Source organism: Syngnathus acus, chromosome 16, assembly GCF_901709675.1.
Source record: "Syngnathus acus chromosome 16, fSynAcu1.2, whole genome shotgun sequence".
Classification (NCBI taxonomy): Eukaryota; Metazoa; Chordata; class Actinopteri; order Syngnathiformes; family Syngnathidae; genus Syngnathus; species Syngnathus acus.
In genome coordinates this window covers 686,991-713,858 of record NC_051101.1, presented here as the reverse complement: position 1 = coordinate 713,858, position 26,868 = coordinate 686,991, and the positions used below count along the sequence as shown (strand labels likewise).

Below are 26,868 nucleotides of genomic sequence, written 5' to 3'. Positions count from 1 at the left end.
TATGATTTGTACACATAGCAGGGATTGAAACTAGCGACCATTCTCATTTTCAAACAATGCAGGATGCTCAAGGACATTGATCCACCACCTGTTTGCGACTAATCTTAACCTGTAAAGTTCTTAAGGCTTACTTTAAGGAAGTGTTTCCCGTTTCCTCACCTCTGTTACCAGGTGTTTGTGAGTTAAAACTCTGCTCTGATGTTCAGATACCCCTCACCGTGTTGCCGTTTTGATTACTTTATTTGGATGTATGCTTTCACCGATTCTTCAAGATGATATATTTGGTCAGAATGTTTGCTGTTTGATGTGATCTCATAAGATAAACATTTTTCATTAATCTGACCTGCAGGCACTGAAGTGATGGAGACTGTTATTCATAATAATAGTGTCGTATTTTATGAGAATCACTGATAGCAGTTTTTTAGTGATTTTTTTTTTAATGCTGTTAATAAATGCATTTGTTTTCAAAAAACTTGTTTGGAATATCCATGCTTTACTACCTACTAAAGGCCAAAATCTTTTATGCAATGACCTTTACAGGTCGCTTATATTACTTCACACAAACACTACGTCCATCTGCTCCTGGTTCGGCCCTCCGGTCCATATTTAGAACCCAGTTCGGCCCGCGAGTCAAAAAGTTTGCCCACCCCTGGGCTAGATGGAAAGTGGGGAGCGGGAAGATGGGTAGGAAATAAGGCAGGGAGGAAAGCCTAAAGGTGGAGGAGGAAGAAGGAAGATAGGTAAGCGCTGTGGTGGGATAGAGCAGTGGTCCCCAACCTTTTTTGCACCACGGACCGGTTACGTGTCAGAAATATTTTCGCGGACCGGCCTTTATATAAATAAATATATTTATATATTTATTTAAATATTTATATATATAAATAGGATGAAATAAAATGATACGACTGGCATAAAAACAAATATAAACCACATAAAAATAAAACGTTGAATTAGTGGGAGCACCGAGCTCTTTTCTCAGAAATGAGCCGTTCCCATCTAGGCGTAATCGGAGGCAATGACACCCGAAGTGGTTAAGGTTTGTCTTTAAATGCAGGATGCTTGGTCTCCATGTGCCGAAGCAGGTTTGAAGGCTTCATTGCCTCGTTAGCTAGCCTTTCGCCACATATGCGGAGTGCACTTGGCGCGTCAGAGTCACCTGTGGCGATAAATCCATATTTTAAGTAGGACTCCAGAAATGTTCTTTTAAATGCAGCTTTCCTTTTCTTAGAAGTCGTAGCCTCTTCTTCTTCAGTGTCCTCATTGGACGTTTTTCCCTTTCCGAAGAAGCTTTCCAAACTTCTCTGTTTCTTGCTCATTTTTGCTTGCCTCGCGGGCTTGACTGTGGTGACATGTCACGTGACCGAGACGAGCGACCTGTGTCAAGAGTCCTTATTTTTTAGATGCACCGACAGATGTAATTGGGAGAGATTCGCCAAATTTTTTATATTTTTCAAAATAAATTCTTACTCATTTTTGCTACCTTTGCGGGCTCGACTGGGGAAACATGTCACGTGACTGGACGAGCGTCTTAACCTGAATGAATTGATTGTCAATGAAAAAAATAAATATATATATATATATTTTTTTTTTTTCCTGTGCGGCTTGGCGGCCCGGTACCAAGTGACCCACGGACCGGTACCGGTCCGCGGCCCGGTGGTTGGGGACCACTGGGATAGAGCATAGGTAGGAAGCAAGCTTTGAGGCGAGGAAACCAGTGTAGCAAAGAAGCACCCAGGAACAATCAAGTCCACGCATCCATTGTTTGACACATTCATGTCTTCACTGTACTACAAACTTGATTATGATGTGCGTGAGTTTGAATAATGAATTACACGTGACGTCAGCGCGCTCAATAATTGACCGGGGAGGCAACAGGGGCGCCTACATTTCCTGCCGAGGCGGCGGCCACACACAGTGAGGTGGCCTCGGCACCGAGATCGATTGAGCTGGGACTCGTACGTCCACCGGGACCGGACGCCATTTCCACATACACCCGCATGCTGGCTTTTACGCGACGTTTAGCTGATGACACCCTGAATAACAAGCAGGCTACGTGAAGCAGCGCGTGAGATCTGGGTCGCGAGAGCAACTGAGTCACCACCGTAGCGTATGAATGTAGACCGACTGAAAGCGGAATGTGGCGTCTTGGCGCGTGCATTTAATGTGACAAAAAGGGGAACTTCATTGATTTTGAGAACAATTTGTGCTTTGGTGCCATATTGTGGCGTCTTTGTGCCAAGGAACAACAGTGGTGCCTTGTCCCTGTTTTGTCACACAGAACTATCAAAGTCGGTTGAGGAATTTTGTTTTGATAAAAGTAGTGCTTTGGTACTGTCTTGTAGCTAATCTTGGTGCCGAGAAATCGTGTTAGTGAGTTTAGGAGATGCATCATAATAATGATCATTCATCCATCCATTTTCTGAAGAGCTTCTCTTAAGGGTCGCGGGCGCGCCAGAGCCTATCCCAGCGGTCATCGGGCGGTAGGCGGGGGGGGGAGACAATAGGATATAGTTAATAACAGGACATCGGTCAGCAGTGCAAAGGAGATGGATGGACGAGCAGGAGGGGCGGGAGCGGAGGTTGTTGAAGTTGGCAGTACGGGAGGTGGGGGTGACGGGGGGTTGGTAGTCCAAAAAGAGGAGATGGGTGAGCCATCGGGGAAGTGCCGGTCCAGATGTTGGACCAGATGGTGATGCCGGTCGACCTCGACTGCACCCGCTCGAACGGCAGGCCCCAACGCACCACGGCGGCACACAGCAGAGCCACGGTTGGCGAGCCCGCAGGGAGTGGAGCCCGCAGGGAGTGGAGCCCGTCGCCCGAGAACGCCAGACGGAAGGCCAGAGAGCCAGGCCAGAGCTGCCGTAGAGTCCACAGCAGGCGGCCACAGGCTCAGAGTCGGGAGGCAGGAGGGTCCGGTGGTGGTTTTGGCCAGTTGGCTGTTGGCTAGCTGGCTATCGTAGCTGGTAGTCCGAGGGAGAGGAAACAGATAGGTGAGAGCGGAGCTGCGGGAATGCGAAGTGGACGGAGGACAACACGAGAAAAATAAAAGAAGAGACGGGTGCACTGAAAACAGGAAAACGAAAAACAAGTAACGGACACGTTCCGGGACAGAAGCGGCAGTCAACAAGTTTGACGCCAGCGTGCTCTAACCCGGAAGACAACAGACGGTGGGGGAGGAGATTTAATGCCGTCACTCACTGCCGCCGAAGGAAAGTGGAAGGAAAGTGGAGAAAACAGAAACGAGAAGAAAAAACAAACTTCGCACAGAAAGGCCAGAGCTGGAATCAAACGGTGCACCTCTGAACCATGAGGCGGACGTGCTAACTGGTGCACCACCGTGTCACCCCATTACTGATAACATTTTATTTAAAGCGCCTATCAGAACATTCAAAGTCGCTGTACAAAATGCAGTAAGACAGACATCGTCTTAAGCACCATCATGAGACATTCTTGTCACTTGTATACTTTTCGCTTTGTGGGAGGGTCTGCTTGGATGACGCTGCACGGATTTGATACGGCCTGCTGCTTCGGTCTTATAATGTATTATTTATGGCCCGCCTGCACTGTCAAACTGAATTAAAAAAAAATCATGAAACTTGAAATTGTAATTCCTCCTTTTACCAAAAGGTGGCAGCACCACTTTAATAATGTCAGTCTGCATCCGTGCCGCGAACCCCTCTCCGCTCATTTCTGCCCAGGCGACTGCAAAGAAAACGAGGAAAGTTGACATTGAGGGCCGTCGCTTTCAAGAGAGATGGGAATTAATACTTCTTCACTGAAATTCAAGGCAATGGTGTTTGTCTAATTTGTAAAGAGACAGTTGCCTTGTTTAAGCATTTCAACCTGACACTACCAGACTAAACATGCTAACACGTACAACAAGATAACAGGGAGTGACCGTGCTGATAAAGTGTAGCAGCTCCAAGCTGAACTGGCATCACAACAGCGATTCTTCACGCAGGGCTGAGTCAAAAGTAAAGCAAGCTACGAAGAGGCCATGCAGTGGCGTAGCCAGGAATTTTTCCAGTAGGGGCGCGCGCCCACAGGAAAAAAAATCGAACATCACCCACGCCGTTCGCTGATCGCTAAAACAACATCCGGGTCCGGGAGGCAAACGGTGAATGGATAACATCGCGCACATAGAATAGCGCAAGCACATTCGCGCAAGACCGAAAGAAAAAAACGGCATGAAAATGAAGAATCGAAAAAGCTCGATTTTTTTCAACCGGGGCGCAGGGAGTCCTAACCGGGGCGCCGCCCCGGCTTGGCTACGCCACTGAGGCCATGTTAATACTGTTGCTGTTATGAACCTGTAGACGTGACACAAACTATTACTTTCTCAAAGATATTGTAAATGATGAGCAAAATTCACTTGTTTTAAGTTTTAATAATAACAGACGACTTTACATTACTTATAACTCCTGTTTAAAATGTTGATGAGGCAAAAACAATTTTGAACTCATGTAAATTTAAGGTATTTCATACAGTTTGTTCAATGTTATCTGACTCTTGAGATATTGTGGTGAATTCTCTTCGATGTTCTGCTGGTCTCCAAGATCAAATGGTGGATAGGTGGCTGGCTCCGGGAAGGAAACCTTCAGTGACACACGGCTGATTGGGGAAAGATTTTATTCAACCGATGTCAGAATTGAAGTGTCTCTCTCTAGCCCAGGGGTCTCAAACTCCAGTCCTCGGGGGCCGCATGCCTACATGTTTTCCAAGTTTCCCTCGTTAAACACACCTGATTCAATTATCAGGCTCCTGCAGAACGTGAGGATGAACTGATCATTTGAATCAGGTGTGTTTAACGAGGGAAACTTGGAAAACATGTAGGAATGCGGCCCCCGAGGACTGGAGTTTGAGACCCCTGCTCTAGCCAAAAAAGAAGTACCCCTGTCTACTCCCGCCTTGGATCTTATACCCCGCGCCCCTTACCTTACTCGGGCGCACGCACACGAGGGCTGCTGGATGTCCTCTGACCCCCCAGCCTGCCTTGTTGATTCTAACCAAATGGCTGTATCCTGGTGCCAGGAAGTCTGCCTTCCTGGCCCAGCCCCATAAAATCCCATGCGCGTGTGACCTAGTCACCTCTAAGCTTAGAAATGAAATATACATTGCATGAGACCTAAAAATACACTACAATATGAATGAAAGGCAGAATTTGTGTTTTTAGAGTTGTTCACATCTGCCTGAGTGGCTTATATTTGGTTATTTGGTCATTTGAAAAATAAAGACAATTGTGACAATGAAAATTGTTTTATAACAGTGTGTATTTGCATTAATACTTTGTAGTTAAAAAATGTCTGAAATAACTATTGGCCCCTGGGCCCCTTCACTTTATTAAATATGGCCCTCCTTGCAAAACGTTTGGACACCCCTGAGCTAGTGGCATAACATTTTATTTAAAGTGCCTATCAGTACATTCAAAGTCGCTGTACAAAATGCAGTAAGTCAGACAAAATAGTGCTTTCGCACTATGTCGGTGTGAGTTGAGGACTTTCATCATCTTAAGCACCATCATGAGACATTCTTGTCACTTGCATACTTTTCGCTTTGTGGGAGGACCTGCTTGGATGACGCTGCACGGCAAATGCTTGCTGACAGATGAGCTTGTGGCACGTGCGTCACATCACGTTTGTAGTATCCACACGGGAGTGTCGCGTGACATGCAGGTACATGCTCATGTATGCGGTGTGACCAGACGTGAGCACTGGTGGGATTTCTTCACAGGTCAAAGCGCTTGTCAATTCACGATTGAACGTATACAATCAGCAAACAAGATTTTTTTCTTTTAGAGGTTTTTAACGTTGAGGTCATATACGCGCTACTAAAAAAAACCTAACCATGTTGTTGTGGGTCACACACAAACTCCCTGACTCAGGTGGGAATCAATTTGTGCTCAAGTCAAGCTTGTGGCCCAGCAAAGTGCAAGACAAGCAGTGTCTGCCCAGGCACTGACACAGTAAGTGACGTGCCCATCATACAATGCGGTGGAAATACAATAACACAGCATACGATACGATACGACACAACTATCTTGAATGAATGAATGAATGAATGAATGAATGAATTGCGCTTGAAATGATGACGTGTCATTATGAGTGTAGTATTTGCCGTCATAGCGAACCAACGTATATTTTCCCAGCATCTCATTTCCTGTCATTTGTTCCCTTTTCTTTGCCTTTCCTTTCTTTTCTCTTCTCTTCTCTTTCTTTTTCTGTCCTGGCGGCTGCGGCTCATTTCCTCCCATGAGCCTCCTCCCCTCCTTCCGTGCAGTCCCTCCCTTGCTGGCTGGCTTCTGGTCCGCCGCTGCCAGTTGCCACTTTGCCTGCCGACTTCGCGCGCTGCTGGTCCCATGTCAGAGTTGACCGAGCGAGCAGGCAATTGGAGACAGATGAGGACAATTTGCCTTGATTGGACGCCGCCGTCATTCATTCTTTCATTTGGTCCTGGAATCTGGACTCGTTTTGGTTTGGTTGTTCCTGTCATGCTCGGACTTTGGTTTTCTTGCTTCTCCTTTCTGTTCTTTATTTTTGCGTGTTCGTGTGAGCGACAGCGCGCCTGCGCTTTTTCTTCGCTGCAGCCCGATGTCAAATGCGCCGAGGACACACATGGAATCAATTTGACGGCTTCGCAACAATCTCAGCAATAATTTCAAGAGTGCTTGAGCGAGGGGTTCTAGTGATTTCGCTTCTCCCCCATAACCCCCCCCCTCCTCTTTTGTTCTTTTGGGGCTGATGGAGGACATTGATTGCGTTGGGGTGAACGGTTCAATCAAATTTATTGTGGCTGTGACGTCATCTTCGGCGGGTTTCGGCTTTTAGCTAGTCTGTTGCTAGCGCCTGAGCTGCTCCGCATGCTGCGTGCTTAAATCAGCAAAAGTGACAAAATGAGGACGCAAGACGTCCACACTCTTTGAGGTAAGATCACTTTTTTTTTTTTTATTGTTTATTTAAAAAAAAAAAAAAGACATGATGCCCATCTGCTTTTTAGTAGCACATGGTTATCAACAAAGGCATGACTCGAAAAACAAACTTAGAAGCTAATTTTAATCTCTTAAAACCTGAGTAATAAAGTCAGAGCCGGTTCAGACCTCCAGGGGGCCCTACGCAAAAATATAAAAAATTATGTCAATCCCCCCGAAGAGACTGAAGAGACAAAATTTGACTGACTCAAATTAAGTTTGAAAAACATTAACAATTACCGTTTTTTTCCGTGTATAATACGCCCCCATGTATAATACGCACCCTAACAATGGCATGTTGATGCTGGAAAAAAGCCTGTACCCATGTATAATACGCACCCAATTTTTTTTTTATTTTTTTCTTTTTTTTTTTTTTCTTTTTTTTTTTAAGTCCCAATGATCGTCACACACGCAGGGAGGCAATGGGTCCCATTTTTATAGTCTTTGGTATGGTCTTAACTAGGCTGGATGTATTTTTTTTGTTGGCGTTGATTTCTCCGACTGCCCATAAAGGCACCACCGCGATCAGATGAAAAGAGAGGAAAGTGACGTGCGGACATGTGAAAAAGGCGGCTCTGTATGGGAGAGACGTTGAAGAGGAATAATAACACCCTTGGAAACCAAAACTTGCCCCTCGTCGTGACTCGGAGCCGCAACAAATGTTTCGGATTTGTGTAGGGTACATTGTGACAGCAAACGAGCAGGTGATCGAGCAAGCGTCTGATACGAGAGCATTGCGTTTGTATGGAGCGTGTTTGAAGTGAACAGCAGAGACGAAAGGAACAAGGCAAAGTGTTGTGAAATAAAATATTACCTGTAATACGCATTTTGTTATTTGCTGATTGTATTAAGCCAGTGGTTCCCAAAGTGGGCGGTACCGCCCCCCTGGGGGCGGTGGAAAGATCTGGGGGGGCGGTGAGGAAGAAAGGGGCGGTAGGGGGGCGGTAGGGGGGCGGCAGTCGATTTGTACACAACACGCCGCTCTGGCCCAGTCAGATCCGACAGCAGGTTTGTAATTTCAAGCTTGTAATGTTCCGAATTTTATCTTATAATAAAAACCGCATTCTGGCGGTCAACATCATCTTGAGTTCAAGTCAACATGAAATTGGGGACTCGCCAGAACGCGCCGTATTGTGTTGTGTTGAGCTGGTTAGGGCAGTGGTCCCCAACCACCGGGCCACGGACCGGTACCGGTCCGTGGGTCACTTCTTTCCAAGCAAAGAAACCGACTGAAAATTACTGACCGCGGGGATCTACGACTTCTTCTTAGTGAGTTCCAGCCTGATGTTGAGAAGCTTATGTCCCTGCACCAAGCACATCCATCCCATTAATATTACGTGTGAGACAATGAAGGTTACTGGTGGAATGTTTATTTACGATTCTATGTTGCTGAAACAGTTAAAACTGCTAAAAAATAAATTGGTTTACTAAATACTAAATTGGGTTTTATTTGTGAAATACACATTTGTGTTTAACCTTTCTCTTTTCAAATTGCAGCAAACCAAATATCAAGAAAGAGGTGTTTGTTTCCATATGTGCCTTGGGGGGGGGGGGGGGCGCTAGGAATTCACTGGGGAGCCAAAGGGGGCGCCAGCCTGCAAAAGTTTGGGAACCACTGTATTAAGCTATCACATTCATTGTCAGTCAAGAAGAGAAGAGGACTATTATCCCTTCAGAGCAGGTAGTTCAATGGGAGAACCTGGATTGTTCATTTTTCACCAACATAAAATACACAGTCAAGTCGAGACACCTCGACTGTGATAGCCACTCAGCCGCTGTCAGAACAGCAGAGCGTCTTTAAAAGTGACTTTGTTCTTAATGTCGCAATATTTATAGAGCTAGTCTAAAACAGTAAACAAAGTCATATTGATTCTTTTGGATTTTGATCACAATCACTTTCAATAATTTATTCCTTATGCTGTCTAAAACCTTTTTTCAAAAACTGTCACTTTTATTTACAAAAGAAATACAATTTAAAGAATATTTAGTATTTATTTTTCTTCAATTAGTCGACTCTCCATACATATATAGGAATAGAACTTTACGTCTTTTGTTGTAATATAACTGATTTTAATATAGAAGCTGGTGTAACACTTAACAGATTTTTGTTGGTGGTGTGCCTCGAGATTTTTTCCAATGAAAAGGTGTGCCGTGAATGAAAAAAGGTTGGGAAACACTGCACTAGGCATCAGATGAACTCGTACCCTCGCTGGGTAATTTGGTTTTGGCTATATTCAAAATAATTCGGAAAGATTGTAGATAGCATAGCGGTAAAGCCGATGGATGGCCAGTGAGCCATTCTTTATTACTTTGCGTCACGGGTTCAAATCCCGCTCATGACTGATCCTCTTATTTATTTTTTTATGTTTGCTATTTCTTACAGCCAGTCGGAACTGTAAACTAGACGTCTCTTTCAACGTTTTTATTGAGAATTTGAACAGTTTTGCAGTCAGGCAAGTTCCATATCGCTTGTGACGAATCTGCAGTCACGAAACACAAGATTGCGCAACTCTCTTTACCTTAACGAGCGCAACTGGAGACGGGGAGCAAGATAACATGGGAGCAAGTTAACCTGTAACACCGGTACTAAACAAAGTATCGCCGAGGTTGGGCAGCAACCTCCCATGTCCAAATGTGGTGACGTTTATGTGTGACTCCACAAGATGCCATTTGTTTGTGTTTTGGGGATGGGAGGTTTCTGACCAATGCGAGATGTTTGCAAAAGACAGCATCAGTCACATGGACTAATGATCTCGATAGAGTGCATCATGCTAGCAATTAGGGGTGTAAATCGCGGGTTTTGTTACGATACGATATCATATCGATACAAAGTAACACGATACGATATTTGCCGATATCTTAAAGCCTGCTGTGATTCATTCACGCTACATCACGATATAGTGCTCCACGATCGATATTTTTATTTTATTTTTTTAAATAAAAAATAGAGAACAATATCCTGATTTATAACAATTCATGCGCAAAATCAACAAGGTACTGCAAACTCTTTATTTAGGAAATTACAAGAGTATCGTAGTATACAAAGTGCTTATTTTAACACTGAACTTTATCAAATTCCTATATTTTTTCTCATATAAGTAAAGAAAAATGAATATTCTTTCTTTTTTTGTAATACCATTAACTTTAAAGTGCATTACTGAACTATTTATTTACAATAATTTTAATTGTCCGTTGAGCCATCTTTTCTTTGGAATCCAAAGTGCTTCCAAACGAATGACTTGAAGCCCAAAGGGGAGCGAATTTCCTCGTCTTCTTGGACACTAGCCATAGCACCAGCCCAGGAGCCGCGTAGTTGTCGGCTCCCCTTTCACGTGCCTGCTCTGCTCACAACACAACACGCCGCGTACTGCTCCCGGAAAGAGGAAGCAAGCAACAATGAACTGGATTTCAAAATAAAGTCGCGTCTAATGTCCGAGGTCAAACACGGCGATATAAATCGATGTTTACGTTTAGCATCGATGCCAATAAATCGTAGAGCATTATATCGATTAATCGATGTGTATCGATGAATCGTTACACCCCTACTAGCAATACATAATGGGAATTTTCATACGAGCCATGCGGCGAGATAGGACCCAAATTTGATGGTGAGAATGAGTTGACCTTTTTGCATGACATCAGTGAGCGAATGGCTCTCATAAACAAAAGTGAACTCATTCATTAAGCCGGTCGCTCATTAACCTTTGGGATGGCTCCCTTGACATTTGTGCTACCCGCCTGTGACGTTCTGAGTGTCTGTCAGCAAGATTTGTGCCAGGATGTTTTGAGGCGGTGAGTCGTGAAGGAATTTTGTGGCGATACTTTTCGGAGACATTTGTGAGCTATGTGCATGTTGAAACATTTTCTGAGGTTTGTTTGGAAGCAGAGATGGGCGACCCAGGTCCAGAAAGTCTAAAGCGCGCCAAAGACAGTCGAGTGGGAGCACCTGCTGCTCATGAGTTCGACTTTACGGACCCAAATTCCCCATGTCAAGGTCTGGGTGGCTTGTGTAGCAACATCTTGTGAGAAAGTTGGGAAACACTGCTTGCAATGCTTTGTGTGACCCAGCCTTCCACTGTGAGGTTTGCGTGGCTGCACGTAGGATGAAAATATATCTTTGTTCACTTTCACGAGACACCATTTGTGATTGAGGACGTTTTAGGAAACGCGGCTGAAATATCAGGTTAGGGTGGACTTCGAAGTCGGTTCTCCATAGGTGTTCTAAAGGGGTGTGTGACCCGGTCTCCAAAATGTCTCCACCCAAATATTGGGGCTTCTCCCTAAAGCACTTTCAGGCAGCCGTGAGAGGCAATTTGGAGACGTTTTCCGAAACTTAGGGAGCTCTCGATGGGCTTTGAGTAGAGACTTTTAGGGAGGGAACATTTTAGAGACATTCCTGAGATATTTTGGGAGCTATTTCTGGCTTTAGGAGATGTTTTTTGTCACACGGCATTTTAAGAGGCCGTGTGGTGTTCTCAGGGCCGGTCACGAAGAGATGGCCTTCGCCTCCGGAGCGAGGATGGCCCCCCGCTGCTGCTGCGGCGTCGTCTTGCTTCTGCTGCTGCTGCTGCCGGCACGTCCCGAGCCTCACAACGTCACGCTGGCCGTCATCCTGCCCGAGAGCAACACGGGCTACCCATGGGCGTGGCCTCGCGTTGGCCCCGCCCTGGAAAAGGCGGTGCAGCGGGTCAACGCTGACCCCACCCTGCTGCCCGGCCTGCGCCTGACCTACGTCTTCAAGAGCAGTGAGGACAAAGATGGCATCTGCTCCGAGACAGTGGCGCCGCTGATGGCGGTGGACCTAAAGCTGGCGCACGACCCGTGGGCCTTCATTGGGCCGGGCTGCTCGTACGCGTCCTCACCTGTGGGCCTGTTCACCGCCCACTGGGATGTGCCCATGGTGACGGCAGGCGCGCCGGCCGTGGCCTTCTACGGTGGCGTCTACCCATCCATCACCAACACGGGCCCCACCCACAAGAAGCTGGGCAAGTTTGCCCTGCGCATCTGCCAGCGCTTTGGCTGGCTCCGCCACGTCATGCTGATGTTCAACGATGACAAGGTGGACGACCGGCCCTGCTACTTTGCCGCCGAGGGCCTCTACGACGAGCTCAAGAGGATCAACATCACGCTGGTGGACAGCGTCTTTGAGGAGAAGCGCCCGCACCTGGACTACGCCCAGATACTCGCCGACGTCCACAACGAGGGCAGAGGTCAGCACACACCTCACCATATTGTGCCCGCGCCCATGACAAACACAAAACACGGGCGAAAAAAGTGAGGAAGAAAAACATAAAGGCTCGTTTGGCTTCAGGAGGGAAAAACAAAGAACAAACAAACAAACAAACAAAAATAAGAATGTTGGTCTTATTTGCTTTTCCTCTCTCTGCCATTGAAACGAGTAAAGGCAGCTGAGAAAGGTTGGGGACGCCATTTGAAGGTCACCGCAGTCGCCGTGGCCAGACCTTGTCGACAAGACTCCTTCCGGCAAAATGTTGGCGCTTGGCGCAGAGCGGAAACATGAAACTGATGACCCTCCCCGCCCCCGACGGATCAATCGCGCTCGCCGGCTCGGAGCAATTTGCGTCTGCCCTGAAGCGCTTGCATCCGCCTCGTGATTCCAGCTTTGGCTCTGGCCTGACTTTGCGTGTTCTCATTTAAAATATTTTCTCAATTTGGCGTTGAGTTGTTTTGTTGGTCTGGAGGGTCTATAAATACCTTGGTCTGGTCCCAAAAGCCCACCCCCTGGGCCCCAGATTGGGAACCGCACAAGCATGTGTGAACGAGCGAGGGAGAGCTGCCCCCCCACCCCCAAGCAGGACATTCATTAACGGAGGTCAGCAACCTGCGGCCTTATAAGGAAGCCGCCGCGCGCCTATCAGATGTGCAGCTATTTCCTGACAAACACGCCGCTTACACTTGCCCGCACTAGTTCTGCTCACGTTTGATTGTCGCCGTTTTCGCACCGTCCAACCTTTTGTCCAAATCAAGCCACTTGTCCTGTTTGGCCTGAGCACAAAAGCAACAAGCATTTCACTCATGGACAGAGGCGACATTCTCCAAAATGCGCTGCAAGGTGCGTGTTTTGGTTCAAAGTGCCGCCGCACGGGTGGTTCCTCGCGACCATGCCAAAAGGTTGGAGTCTCTGCTTTTGCTCACAGGAGGAGGGTGGGCTCGCCGATTGTTTTTGTCCCACCGAGATGACGTCTTTGCAGATGTTGTAATGCGTGTCGCGGTGGGAGGAGCCGAGCGTTTTGGGGCATGGCCGAGCTTTGGCTTGTGTTTGCCTGCTGCCTGCCTGCCTTTAACTGCCGACTTCCCGCCCGTGGAACAATAGAAGCGCCGGAACAGGGGTGGTGGCTTCCTGACGCACGGGAGGAAGACGGCACGCCCGATCGCACCGACGAGTGCCACTCTTTTTGTGCTTTCCTTGGCCTTTTTCAAGCTGCGTCCAAGGAAGGCTCCAAAAGTCCTTTGTCAGGATGCGCGACCTCTGCCTTTAAAGGAAACTGGCTGCTCACGTTTGCCTATCTCCTCCAAACCCGGTCAAACGAAATATGCTTTACGGGAGAGACCTCCGTCATCTTTAAATACTTTGCACAAGCGTCGGTGTGACTCTTGAATCATTGAGCAACGACGGTTTTTCAGATGCGGGATGGCTCTTTGGCGGCCGCCCTGTGATGAGCCGAGGCCAAGCTGAGCAGCGTTCCAAATGCTTGTGTCTTCCGCAGTGATGTTCGTGTGCTGCTCGCCGGACGTGTTTAGAAAGTTGATGGTGCACTTCCGCCGCGCTGACCTTCCCCACGAGCAGTATGTCTTCTTCTTCATCGACGTGTTCGGCGAGAGCCTCAAGTCGGAGCGCCGCCTGCCGTGGGCGCGCGGCGACGCAGACGACGCCGCGGCCAAGGAGGCCTTCCAGGTAGCGCCTCCGGCCGTCTCGCTCACGGTGACATGCGTGTCCTGTGTTTGTATGTGCGTGCCGTATACGTGACACCACCGCCGTGTTTTCTCGTTCACGAATATGGCTGACGCCAAGTGTCGTCTCCGTCAGAGTGTCAAGATCCTGACGTACCGAGAGCCTCAGAATGCTGAGTACAAGGACTTTGTGGACAACCTGAAGATGGACGCCAAGAGCATGTTCAACTACACTGTAGACGACTCACTGGTCAGTCCGCAAGCAAATAAAAATAGATGTTCCGCTCTGCGCCAGGCCGACGTGCGCTCGCGCCATCCGAAGGCTGCGCAGATCTTCACGAGCAAGCACTCTCGGCCACTTTCCTCCTCGCGGCCGGCAATACACGTAATCACATTACGGCGCAAGCTGGGGCCCTTGCCGCACACACCCTTCGTGCGTGCGTGTGTGTGTGTGTGGCAGGAGCAGGTTGTCAGGCTGCTTGTAAAAACCCGTTAATCAGTAGCAGGCAGCTGAGAGACACTAATGAGCTTAACTCTCCCTCTCTCGCACACACACAATAAATGTCAGCAAACAGCGAGTCATCTTTGAGCAGCGCCTGCATATTTGTTTTGTCCGTGTGAGCGGGCAACCCATGGCCCTGCTGGGAAGGTGTGCTGAAGGAGGCCGGTCAGGATAGGGCTGGGCCGACGGGCGGACAATTGTGTCACGGCGACGTCACGAAAGGAGCGCCTGGGCGCTGATGACATATTTTTTATCTTGCAGATGAACATCATCGCTGGGGGTTTCTACGATGGCCTGATGCTCTACACGCACGCGCTCAACGAAACCATGAGCATGTCTGGCGAGCGGCCTCCAGGGAGGGTGGTCACCCAGCGGATGTGGAACAGAACTTTTCATGGTCCTGAGCGCACGCACACGCACATGCGGTCAGACCAGACTTGTCACACTTGCCACCGTCACTTTATCAGTCAGTCGCTCTATTTGCCCTTCATTCCCACGCTTTGTTTTGGTCTGTCGTCCACCAGCCGGCGTGTCATCTATCAGCCGGCGTGTCATCCATCATGGGAGTTGCACATTTTGTTTGAAATATCTTCACGGTGCACAAACAATCTTCACATCGTCTTTCAACACACACGCACACACGGGATGTGTTGCAAACACGCAGTTGCAAAACGAACAGGCAAATGTGCAATACAGCCTTGAGATAAGAGTGGAATTGTTTCGACGTTGCCTCCTGGCCCTTCCCGGCACATGGCCGATATTTAGCCCGTTCCACAATGTCATTCGAGCGCTTGTCAGACAGCAACCACTGTTACTTTTCTCCTAACTCTTGTTGTCCGCTCCCACCGGCTGGATGAAAAGCCGGGTGGATGAAAAGCCTTATTGGCGGTACTTGGGCACTTGCCCAGGTACTGAAAGAGGTGGCATCTCTTGCATCCGTAGCCACGGGGGAGTGGGGCTTGCACCCCCACCCCCTTAAATTTCTCCCGCAACAGAATACTAGAAATCCGCTCCGGGGAAGTACCCCCGACGCAAAAATATGGCGCCATATGAAGGCGGCGGGAAAGCCCTCAGGACCCCCGCAGCACGATTGAGGGTAAACCCCGGAGCAACCGGGTCGTTGCGGTGGTGCAGAGGTGTCGCTCACCCGATCGCGAAACCCTCGGTTGAACCTGAGGCGTTCGGTCCGGGCGGCCGCCTGAAACTCCAGGATGACTCCCGCGTGCCCGCCTTGTCGGCGGAGCTTGGCATCGCGGTGGCTGCTTTCTCTGAAGTGAGGCGGCCGGGCTCTGGCGAGATCAGGGCAGGTGGATACACCTACCACTGGTCTGGTCGACTCGACGGTCAGCACAAAGTGGGAGTGGCCATTGCGGTGGCAGACCAGGTGGCGTCACAGATAAAGGAGGTCACGTCGGTCTCGGAGCGTATTATGCGACTATGGCTCGCACACTCGTTGGGTGTAGTGTCGTTTGTCGCAGTGTACGCTCCCACCGGGACGAGTGGGCTGTCTGCGAAGGAAGACTTCTACGCTGAAGTCAGCTCGGTTGTGGACGCTGTTCCTGGGAGGGACACGCTGATTGTTCTTGGGGACTTCAATGCTGTCGCTGGTACCTGCAGGGATGGCTACGAGGCATGTGTCGGTCCTGACGGCTCTGGAAATTTCCCCAATTGGGAACGTGACACCAGCTCCACCATGATGCTTGACTTTGCCAGGAGTCATGGTTTGAGAGTTGGTGGATCATGGTTCCAGAGGCCGGATTCGTGGCGTTGGACCTGGTATTCAAATACCGGCCTGGTCAGGAAGAAGATTGACCATGTACTCGTGGACGGTCGCTGGACCCTGCTGCAGAACTGCAGGGTGTTCCGGAGTGCACAGTTCTTCAACACCGACCACAGGCTTCTTGTGGCAACGCTGAAACTACGCCTTCGCGCTCCGAGGAGAGCGGCACCCGGCCAGATTCGGCTGGACATCGGTCGACTGCAGGAGCCTGGCGTGGCGGACGCGTATGCCGGGAACTTGGCTGGGAGCGTTGGTGGGCTGGGCGCAACGGAGGACCCGCAGGCACTTCAGAGACGCAGTCCTGGCGGCTGCCAGCGATAGCATTCCAGAGATCCCTAGGAATCGTGGGAGTGCCCTTTCCCAGGAGACGTTGGACATAATCGGCAAGTGCCGCAAGGCAAGACTCGATGGCAGAACCGGTCGCTACAGGGAACTGAGGCGAGAACCCATTCGAGCTGCTGGTCGGGACCATGAGGGGTGGGTTCGAGATCTCTGTGAGGCGGTCGAGGTTCACTTGGGTAAAAGTGACGCTCGCCCAGCTTACGAGGCGATTCGAGAACTCAGCTCGTCTGGGCTACGCCCGCGCAGCTCAACGGTCCTCGCGGCTGATGGCAGTGTCCTCTCGGAAGAAGATGGGCTGAAGCGCTGGGCCGAGTACTTCGAGGAGTTGTATCGGGCCGAACCTCCACGCTGCGAGCTCTCTGCTGTACGCATCCAGAACCTGGTGCCTAACCCACCTCTCAGCATTGATGCGCCGACTCTTGAGGAAGTCCGAAAGGCTCTGGGCCAGCTGAGGGATGGAAAGGCTCCGGGAATCTGCGGTGTCTGTGCAGAGATGCTCAAAGCTGGAGGGGATGCCACGCTCCGGTGGTTGCACACGCTTATTTGCTCCGTATGGAGCTCGAGGCTCATCCCAACCGACTGGAAAAGGGGCGTTGTCGTTCCTATCTGGAAGGGGAAGGGTGATATCCGGGAGTGTAACAACCACCGAGGGGTTACCCTTCTCTCGGTGCCAGGCAAAGTCTTCGCCCGGGTACTTCTAAACAGGATATGTCAGCAGCTCTTAGACCACCAGCGCCCTGAGCAGTCTGGTTTCACACCAACAAGATCAACCGTAGACCGCATCCTCGCGCTTCGTGTCCTCACCGAGCGCTTTCGAGAATTCGATAGAAAGCTATATCAGCCTATATCGATTTCAAGAAGGCGTTCGACTCAGTCAGTAGAGATGCTCTGTGGAGACTTCTGGGGCTACGCGGGATCCCCCCACAGCTTGTCCATCTCATCTCGGCTCTATACTCCGACACAGAAAGTGCTGTTAAGTACGGAGGCACCACCTCTGACTTCTTTCCAGTCAATACTGGGGTGAGGCAGGGGTGCGTACTAGCCCCATCACTTTCAGACTGGATTGTGGGCCGCGTTGTAGACAGGACGGGCTGCGGGGCGTCATTCGGCAATGTTCGGATCACTGATCTGGACTTTGCTGACGACGGTGTGATCTTTGCGGAGACCCGAGATGTCTTGACCGAAGCACTTGAAGCGCTGAGCGAGGTGGCGGAGCCGCTGGGACTGCGCGTCTCCTGGATCAAGATGAAGATCCAGGTCTTCGGTGACTTTCTGGACGCTGCTATCGAGTCAGCCGATGTGGCGGGCGAGAAGGTGGAGATCGTAGACAAGTTCACTTATCTCGGCAGCGTGGTTCACCGCTTCGTGTGAGGCTGAGGTCGCTCGTCGGCTTGGTCTTGCGCATGGCGCGATGGGCTCGCTGAATGGGACTGTTTGGCGCTCCCGATATCTGAGCACGTTGACAAAGGTTCGAGTCTTTCGCTCGCTGGTCATGACATCCTGCTTTACTCTTGTGAAGCATGGACACTGACTGGCGGGCAAAGGCAAAGACTGAACACCTTTGTGTGCACTTCCCTCCGTCGCATCCTCGGGATCCACTGGCGAGACCATGTGTCAAACCAGACGGTTCTCGAGCGAGCGGGGATGGAGTGCGTCAACTGCCAGATATGGGAGCGACAGCTGCGCTTCTACAGCCACATGGTACGCTACCCGCCCTCAGATCCAGCGAACAGGATTCTGTCCGCTCCGGACCCGAGGGGGTGGAAGCGCCTGGTAGGGCGACCGCGTGCACGGTGGTTGGAGCAGCTCGGGAAGCATCTTGAGACTCTGGGGGTGTCGGTCCTACGCTGTAAGGTCACCAATGGAGTGGAGCAAGAAGGTAAGCGCAGCGAAGCGTCACCGCGACATGCCTGACCTGACAATGTCATTCGAGTGCTTGTCAGACAGCAACCACTGTTACTTTTCTCCTAACTCTTGTTGTCCGCTCCCACCGGCTGGATGAAAAGCCGGGTGGATGAAAAGCCTCGATGGGCAAAATGGGGAGGATGAGCGGTCTCCAGGGAGGAGACACGCTCTGACGTTTTCTTGGCCAAAGAAGTGCAGGGGCGATGACGTCATGCTGTGCGCGCGCGCTCGTCTCTTTGTCCTCCCCGGGGATATCCGTCACGCCGCCAATCTCGTTGTGTGCCGCTCTGAGCCATTTGTCCTCTCGCGCAAAATGGAAAGCCGGCGGCGGTCCGGCTGGGTCAAGGCACTTCCTGCTTGCTGTCACGTGTAATGTTCCTAATTCCTTATCTTTGATTTACGCGCCGCTGTTGCCTGGCAACGGCTCTCAGGTTTACACTCGGGACTCACCACCGCCGACAGCGAGCTCGGCTACACACGGGCAACATGGCAATAACAGGACTGCAAAATCCATCCATCCATCCATCCATTTTCTGAACCGTTTAGTCCCCACGGGGGTCGCGGAGTCTATCCCAGCCGTCAACGGGCAGTAGGCGGGGGACACCCTGAACCGGTTGCCAGCCAATCGCAGGGCACACAGAGACAAACAACCATTTGCACTCGCACTCACACTTCGGGACAATTTGGAGAACTCAATCGGCCTACCAAGCATGTTTTTGGGATGTGGGAGCAAACCGGAGTGCCCGGAGAAAACCCACGCGGGCCCGGGGAGAACATGCAAACTTCACGCAGGGAGGGCCGGAGGTGGAATCGAACCCGCACCCTCCTAACTGTGAGGCGGACGTGCTACCCAGTGCGCCGCCAGGACTGCAAAATCCCAAACCAAAATTAAGGGGACTGCATGTGAAATTCAAGTGTGCGGCGACAGCACGTCTTGAGCGATTGCAAAACCTTTGTTTTCAAATTCGGGACAAAGGCTCGATTGATCCACGTCGTTGCGACTTGTTGCTTGGGTCCTCCAATTGCGCATTCTGTCCTATTGCGCCTGTGCTCGAGCGGAAGAAAGAGAAAACCAATGAGACGCCCCACCCGACAGATTTTCAGTTCCAATCGTAACAAATTGACCAAATTTTGTCATTTGAAGAATTGTTGCTCTTGGCCTGAATGTCCAAAGCCAGCCGTCCGACACTTACGCGCGCGTCTGTCTGTGTGTGCGTGCGTGCGTGTGTGTGTGTGTGTGTGTGTGCGTGTCATCATGTTGCGTTCAGGTGTGACTGGGACATTGCAGCTGGATGAAAACGGAGACAGAGAAACCGACTTTGCTTTGTGGGACATGATTGACACCGCCAACAGCGCTTTCCAGGTACACCGTGCCGTGTGTGAGAGATTTTGGAAATCATTGACACGGCGGTCCCTAGTCCCCCAACGATGGCCATGCAGTTCAGCTTTTGTAGGTGGTGGACCTGATCTGGGCTGATTTGACCGTAAATGTGGAAAGTTGCTTTTGAATGGGATACGACCTTGCAGCATTCAGCCATTTCCCAAAACCAGAACAAAATGTGGAATCTTGCCGGAAAAGCAAATCTTTGGAGAGCATTCTCCCAAGACATTTGATTTCAGATTCACTTGCGCACTTTCAATACCAAACAATTCTCATTCATTGAAGAAAAAACATGAAATACAGTTGAAATTCTTGAGCAAAAGGAAAAGCCACATGCAAAACTCCAAATGAATTCCTCAGGCGTCAAACAATTTTGCTGTCAGTAAATCCCCCTTCAGAACAAGAAAGAAATTTTTTGACTTGCTTCTCAGACTTGCTTCTCACGCACGAAGTGATTCGGAACGCGCAGCGCTCATCATCAAGCCGCTTGCTTGCACGCTTGCTTGCTTGCACGCTTGCTTGCTTGCACGCTTGCTTGCTTGCACGCTTGCTTGCTTGCACGCTTGCTTGCTTGCACGCTTGCTTGCTTGCACGCTTGCTTGCTTGCACGCTTGCTTGCTTGCTTGCACGCTTGCTTGCTTGCTTGCTTGCTTGCTTGCTTGCTTACTTGCTTACTTGCTTGCTTGCTTGCATACAGATGGTGCTGCACTACAACAGCTTGGAGGAGCAGCTGACGGCCATTCCCGGAAGGTTGCTGCGCTGGCCAGGTGGAGCTCCTCCCCCTGATATTCCCGTGTGCGGATTCAAGAACGAAAATCCCGCTTGCCACACCAGTGAGTTGGGTGGGTGCCCGGGCAGGCAGACGAGACAGCAGGAAGTAGCACCTTCTCACAAGATGGTTTTTGTGTCCACAGAAACCATCACCATCCACCAGATGGTGTCCATGGTGGTCTTCTTCATCCTCACCATGACCCTGACAGTCGCCATCTTCATTTTCAGGTGAGGCCTTGTGGCCGCTCAAGAGCTCCCCCTGGCAGAGCTAGGCCACAATTTCAGCCAATAGTTGGTCAAACGGAATCGAGGCTAAAGTGGACTATCTGACAAGAAAATGCCCTACCCCCGCTGCTGCTCTGACTGGTTGCGCTTGTCCTTGTCATGGCTCCAGGAGGATCAAGCTGGAGAAGGAGCTGGTGGCTCAGCTGTGGAGGATCTCCTGGGACGACATCCACATGAGCAACCTGGACAAAGTGCTCCGCAGCGGCAGCAGGATCACGCTGTCCCTGGTGGGTCCCGTCGTGCGCTGGTCGGGGCTCAGGCGGGATGGCCGGTGAGCCTCACGCTCGTTGTCTGCAGAGAGGCTCCAACTATGGCTCGCTGATGACGGACGGTCACGTGCAGGTGTTTGCCAAGACTGGCTACTACAAGGTCGGCGCGGCGCTCGCCCGGGCGGCCGCTCGCCCTGTGCCGTGCATGCTTGGCTTCGCTGATGTGGACCTCTTCTACCACAGGGCAACATTGTGGCCATCAAGTACACCAACAGGAAACGCATCGAGTTGACCAGGGAGCTCTTGTTTGAGTTAAAGCACGTGAGTATGGAGCTCGCCTCCCGTGAGACGAGCCGGACCCGCTGGTTCTGGCGGCGAGACTATTTCTTGTGTCAGGCGGCCCAGCGGCTCCCCTGCCGTGGACACTCGAGTCAACGCTGGGAGTCGGTGCTCATTCGTCCCACAATAGCCGTTGGCTCTCAAAAGTGTGCCGTAATTCCTTTCCATCGTTAAGATTCTCGACTCATCGTTTTGAGCACTGCGGCATTTTGGGCGGACAACGCGGGGCCGCGGCCAGAACGCGTCCATGCGCATTGCGATGATGTCATAAGAGCGCGGGTCGAGCGTGACGACGTTTCAGATGAGAGACGTTCAGAACGAACACCTCACCCGATTCATCGGAGCCTGCATCTACCCGCCAAACACCTGCATCATCACAGAGTACTGCCCCCGGGGCAGTCTTCAGGTAGGCGCTCCCTCTCCGAGGTACGGGGGGGCAAATGCGGTGACCCCTCCTTCTCCCTCTGCGTGCGTGTATAGGACATCCTGGAGAATGACAGCATAACTCTGGACTGGATGTTCAAATACTCGCTCATCAATGACATCGTCAAGGTACTGTACCATTTTGCCATCCACCAGCAGCGGAGGCGTTTTGTTTTTCTTTGCTTTTGATGTCCCGGCTGCGCACGCAGGGCATGGTTTTCCTCCACAACAGCGTGCTGGTGTCTCACGGCAAGCTGAAGTCGTCCAACTGTGTGGTGGATAAGCGATTCGTGCTGAAGATCACCGATTATGGTCTGAGCAGTCTGCAGACTGAGAGCCAACCGGCCAAGGACGCTCACTCCTATTACGCCCGTGAGTCATCTTTGGGGTCACGTTCCGCAACGCTGGCTTTTGGCTGGCTTCTCGCTGGCTTCCCACTGGCTTCTGGCTGACTTGACGTGGCGTTGAATGGTGCCGTGCGATGTGATCCCTCAGAGAGGCTGTGGATGGCTCCAGAACTCCTGCGCGCCGAAGCCCCACCTCCTCAGGGCACCCAGAAGGGCGACGTCTACAGCTTTGGCATCATCCTCCAGGAGGTGGCGCTGCGCCGGGGTGTCTTCTACCTGGACGGCGATCCGCTCAGCCCCAAAGGTCAGAGCGCAAGTTGGGGGGGGCGCCGGGGCTGATGTGTTCTTCATCCTCCTTCCTCGTGCAGAGGTGGTGGACCGAGTGGTGTTGGGCGAATGGCCCTGCCTCCGACCCACCGTGGACCCGCGCGCTCACAGTCCTGAGTTGGGCCAGCTGATGCAGCGCTGCTGGGCCGAGGAGCCCACCGAGAGACCCGAGTTCAACCACATCCGAATGCTGCTGCGCAAGCAGAACAAGTAAGCACGTGCCAGACGCTCTTCTTTTTTGGAAAATGACGTGGGCCCGCGCAAACTTGGCACAGGAAAGAAGCCTTTGAAAGCACCCCAAAGCCCTTGAACACGTGTCAAGCGGCTGGACGTGTGGTGTAACAGGCCAACTGACGCCAGGTGGCGTGTGTGTGTGCGTGCGTGTAGGGAGTCCAGGACCAACATCCTGGACAACTTGTTGTCGCGCATGGAGCAGTACGCCAACAACCTGGAGGAGCTGGTGGAGGAACGAACGCAAGCCTACCATGAAGAGAAACGCAAAGCGGAGACGCTCCTCTACCAAATACTGCCACAGTCAGTAGCACACGCTATTAAAAGCTGCGTTGGGGATGGCACGGGAGCGCTGCTCTGATTGTGTTGCCCCCCTGCAGCTCGGTAGCGGAGCAGTTGAAGCGCGGTGAGACGGTGCAGGCCGAAGCCTTTGATTCGGTGACCATCTACTTCAGCGACATCGTGGGCTTCACCGCCATCTCCGCCGAGAGCACGCCCATGGAGGTGAGCGTGCGCCGGCCCCGCCCCGCCACCTCTCTTCTTTGAAAGTGCAGAGAAGTAGTGCCATAAATGCTGTCACTATGCGCCGAGGGAGCATTTGAAGTGTGTGTGCGTGTGTGCGCGTGTGCGCGTGTGTGTGTGCGCGCGTGTGTGTGCGCGTGTGTGTGCGCGCGTGCGCGCGGGACTTGAGTACTTTTGCTTGTCTCCAGGTGGTGACGCTGCTGAACGACCTGTACACGTGCTTTGACGCCATCATAGACAACTTTGACGTTTACAAGGTAAGGGGGCACGTGGCGGCGAAACAGGGTGGCGAGGCGACACACGCGCCCTGTCGGCGCCGCCACGTGTCAGCTTGACACGGCTTGACGGTGCGGCGACCCTAGGTTGAGACCATCGGCGACGCCTACATGGTGGTGTCAGGGCTGCCGGTGAGGAACGGCAAGCTGCACGGCCCCGAGGTGGCGCGCATGGCCCTCGCCCTGCTGGACGCCGTCGCCACCTTCAGGATACGACATCGACCTGATGAGCAGCTCAAGCTCAGGATCGGCATACACAGCGGTCAGACACGACACGCCTTGGTAAGGAAAGGAGACACGGACTTTGGAAGGTTTGCGTGTTTGTAGGTCCAGTGTGCGCGGGCGTGGTGGGTCTGAAGATGCCCCGCTACTGCCTGTTTGGCGACACTGTCAACACCTCGTCCAGGATGGAGTCCACCGGAGAAGGTCGGCACACCTCGACAATTGCTCCACATTTTGCCTTTGCTGATAAGAATTGCTTGCAGTCATACGACAGAGAGAGGCGTCCCTCTTGACAAATGATGGGGGGGTGACTCCTTCCAAATTTTTCTTCCGCTTTCTAAATGTGAGTAGCAACTCGAGTTCCCTCGAGGATTGAATGGCATAGAGCGGCAAAACCGTACGATAAAGAAGCCTGCACGTCACGTCACATGTTCTGACACGACATGCACTTGAGTTCACAGAGCCCTCTGGGGCCTCGCAACAGTATCGGGAAGTTGCTTCACGAGTGGCATTTGAGAAAGAAGAACAAGGGGAAAAGGAAGTCTGACGACACTAAGATGCATTTGTGTCAGCTTTCATGCAAAAGCCATCAAAAGCATCCATACAAATCAGCAAACTTGGTCAAGACCTCGGGGGAACAAAGTTCCAATTGAAAACTGCCAAGCATTCGAATAGTCATTGCATGAGTGTAGATTTTTTTTTGCGATGATTATTTAGCCTATAGCGTGGTGAATGCAGTAATATCAAAATGACCACTGCTCATGTCCGCTTGGACTTGTGTGTGTGTGTACGCGTGCAGCGCTGAAGATCCACGTGTCGTCGACCACTCACGACGTCCTACAGGAATCAGGCCACTTCCGCTTGGAGCTGCGAGGGGACGTGCACGTCAAAGGCAAAGGACAGATGACCACCTACTGGCTGCTGGGAGAGAGCGACAGCCAATGAGCGGGTGGCAAGTGAGCCGAAGGGTGGGGCCGCGCCTCAGCCGGGCTGGGCGGGGAAGCTAAGAGGCCATGCGAGTAGGACCTGACTAAAAAAAGGCAACACACGGAAGAAGGCCGCTCTCTTACGGCTTCAGCATTGACCTGAACCAAAAGCAATTGCTTCATTTTGTTGAATGTAGACGTGACATTGTGTTCTAACTCAGTGTGTCCCAACCTTTTTTCATTCACGGCACACCTTTTCATTGGAAAAAATCTCGAGGCACACCACCAACAAAAATCTGTTAAGTGTTACACCAGCTTCTATATTAAAATCAGTTATATTACAACAAAAGACGTAAAGTTCTATTCCTAAATATGTATGGAGAGTCGAATAATTGAATAAAAATAAATACTAAATATTCTTTAAATTGTATTTCTTTTGTAAATAAAAGTGACAGTTTTTGAAAAAAGGTTTTACACAGTGTAAGGAATAAACTATTGAAAGTGATTGTGATCAAAATCCAAAAGAATCAATATGACTTTGTTTACTGTTTTAGACTAGCTCTATAAATATTGCGACATTAAGAACAAAGTCACTTTTAAAGACGCTCTGCTGTTCTGACAGCGGCTGAGTGGCTATCACAGTCGAGGTGTCTCGACTTGACTGTGTATTTTATGTTGGTGAAAAATGAACAATCCAGGTTCTTCCATTGAACTCCATGCTCTTGATTTCCATCGGACCAAAAACGCACCACAGCCATCATAGTGTCACTGTTAGTAAAAGCACACAGCAACACACATAAACTCAGTATGTGCCGATGCCACAACATGAAATCTCAAGATTCTCCGATTTGCCCCGCATGCACGATTAGCAAGTGGCTGACCAGGCCTTGTGCTAACTGACCAGTGGTTTGGCGATCCTGTTTACAATGCGCTCCGTAATTAATGTTGGACAATTTCCCATGGCACAGCTGAACATCTGGCACACTGGTTGGGAAACACTGTTCTAACTTGCTCACAGGAAACTAACTGTATCACATCATAACGTCATATAGCAAACTTTCTGATTCTCTGGTGTGTGCGTGTGAGTCTGTGTATACCAGTACTTCTCAATAATTTTCTGTGATGCCCCTCTTAGGGAGAAGAAAACATTTCGCGCCCCCCCATGTTATTAACATTAAAGAAAACAGAATGTAAATAAAAAAGAAAGATCAACTTACAATAAAGAATAACTATTAATAACATTGTTTTTTAGTCTGTAACAGAACAGATTCAATGTGCATCACTTTGCCTGAAATTAAAAATAAATTATAATTATTTAAACTATAAACATTCTTGACCAACTGCCATTTTATGATGGAAAAAATACAATAAAATAATAAGCATCCATAATATTAAATTAAATAACAGCAATAAATAATATTCAATTCAAAGTAATAAGCAACATTAACTCAGGAGCACAATATATAAAACATTTTAACCTACAAAACAATAATGAATAAAACAATTTGTGCTCAAAATGAGGCAGCATGACAGAGACCTTATCCACGGCTGCAGGTAGTATCAGCTCTTTTGCAATGGTGTTTTTTTTTCTTGCACTGAGCAATTTGGTACGCTGCTTTATATGATGCTTACTAGAGGTGGGGGGAATTTCCGATTCTTAGATTAATTGTGATTTGGCGGTGGAAGAATCGAGAACGATTCGCAAACATCCAAATTCTGATTATTTAAATATGCCAAGTAAAGCGGAACTAAAATGAAGTAAGCGCATTCTCCGAGACGCTATGCGGAACGGACCGAGAGCACAGTGGCACACTCAGCACACTTCCGCAGTACACTCCTCCAGAAAAAAAAAAACAAACATGGCTGAGCTTGAGATATTCAACCCACTTCGCCGAGAGATACGACCTGCTCCTAAAAATTTAAAAGCAGACGTGTGGAATCATTTTGGATTCTACAATGTTGACGGAGGAAATGAATTGGACAAAAGCTACGTTGTATTCAAGATTCAAGAGATTCAAGAGTTTTTTATTCGCCATGTTTGAGCGTGCCAAACAAGTAATTTGACTTCGGTAAAACACCCTCTGTTCAACATTTAGGTGACTAACAACACTCAGGACATGTGAAAAATGGCAAAAACAGTGTAGACAAATTCAAAAAAGGTGTGAAGAGCAGGATGTTATTGCACAGTAATGACTCTGAGACTCT

At 50.1% G+C, this 26,868-nt stretch overlaps 2 protein-coding genes and 1 long non-coding RNA gene across 9 annotated transcripts; all 3 read left to right on the top strand.

Annotated features, from left to right (window-relative positions):
* The first annotated feature begins 649 nt into the window (after positions 1 to 649).
* On the top strand, positions 650 to 1,843 carry LOC119136475. The gene is made up of 2 exons (XR_005100742.1): positions 650 to 765; positions 1,677 to 1,843. It is a non-coding gene; the product is annotated as an uncharacterized LOC119136475 (long non-coding RNA).
* A 4,459-nt stretch (positions 1,844 to 6,302) lies between these two features.
* Positions 6,303 to 24,926, top strand: npr1b (natriuretic peptide receptor 1b). Of its 7 annotated transcripts, none has more exons than XM_037274889.1 (22): positions 6,303 to 6,920; positions 11,444 to 12,174; positions 13,693 to 13,880; positions 14,013 to 14,126; positions 14,640 to 14,775; positions 19,674 to 19,768; positions 20,484 to 20,628; positions 20,701 to 20,785; positions 20,952 to 21,069; positions 21,140 to 21,211; positions 21,295 to 21,372; positions 21,692 to 21,796; positions 21,871 to 21,942; positions 22,023 to 22,185; positions 22,309 to 22,464; positions 22,529 to 22,697; positions 22,875 to 23,021; positions 23,099 to 23,222; positions 23,429 to 23,497; positions 23,603 to 23,777; positions 23,843 to 23,941; positions 24,537 to 24,926. In XM_037274889.1, exons 2-22 carry the CDS (start codon positions 11,460 to 11,462, stop codon positions 24,680 to 24,682), a joined length of 3,171 nt encoding a protein of 1,056 aa, XP_037130784.1. In that variant the 5' UTR covers positions 6,303 to 6,920; positions 11,444 to 11,459; the 3' UTR covers positions 24,683 to 24,926. The 7 variants fall into 7 exon arrangements, with proteins under 7 accessions (XP_037130784.1, XP_037130783.1, XP_037130782.1 ...); XM_037274888.1 differs by having other exon boundaries at positions 13,998 to 14,126; positions 20,484 to 20,619; XM_037274887.1 differs by having other exon boundaries at positions 13,998 to 14,126.
* LOC119136456 (craniofacial development protein 2-like) lies at positions 14,782 to 17,204 on the top strand. Its single transcript, XM_037274996.1, has 2 exons — positions 14,782 to 16,217; positions 16,298 to 17,204. Exons 1-2 carry the CDS (start codon positions 15,418 to 15,420, stop codon positions 16,536 to 16,538), a joined length of 1,041 nt encoding a protein of 346 aa, XP_037130891.1. The 5' UTR covers positions 14,782 to 15,417; the 3' UTR covers positions 16,539 to 17,204.
* Positions 24,927 to 26,868: the final 1,942 nt, after the last annotated feature.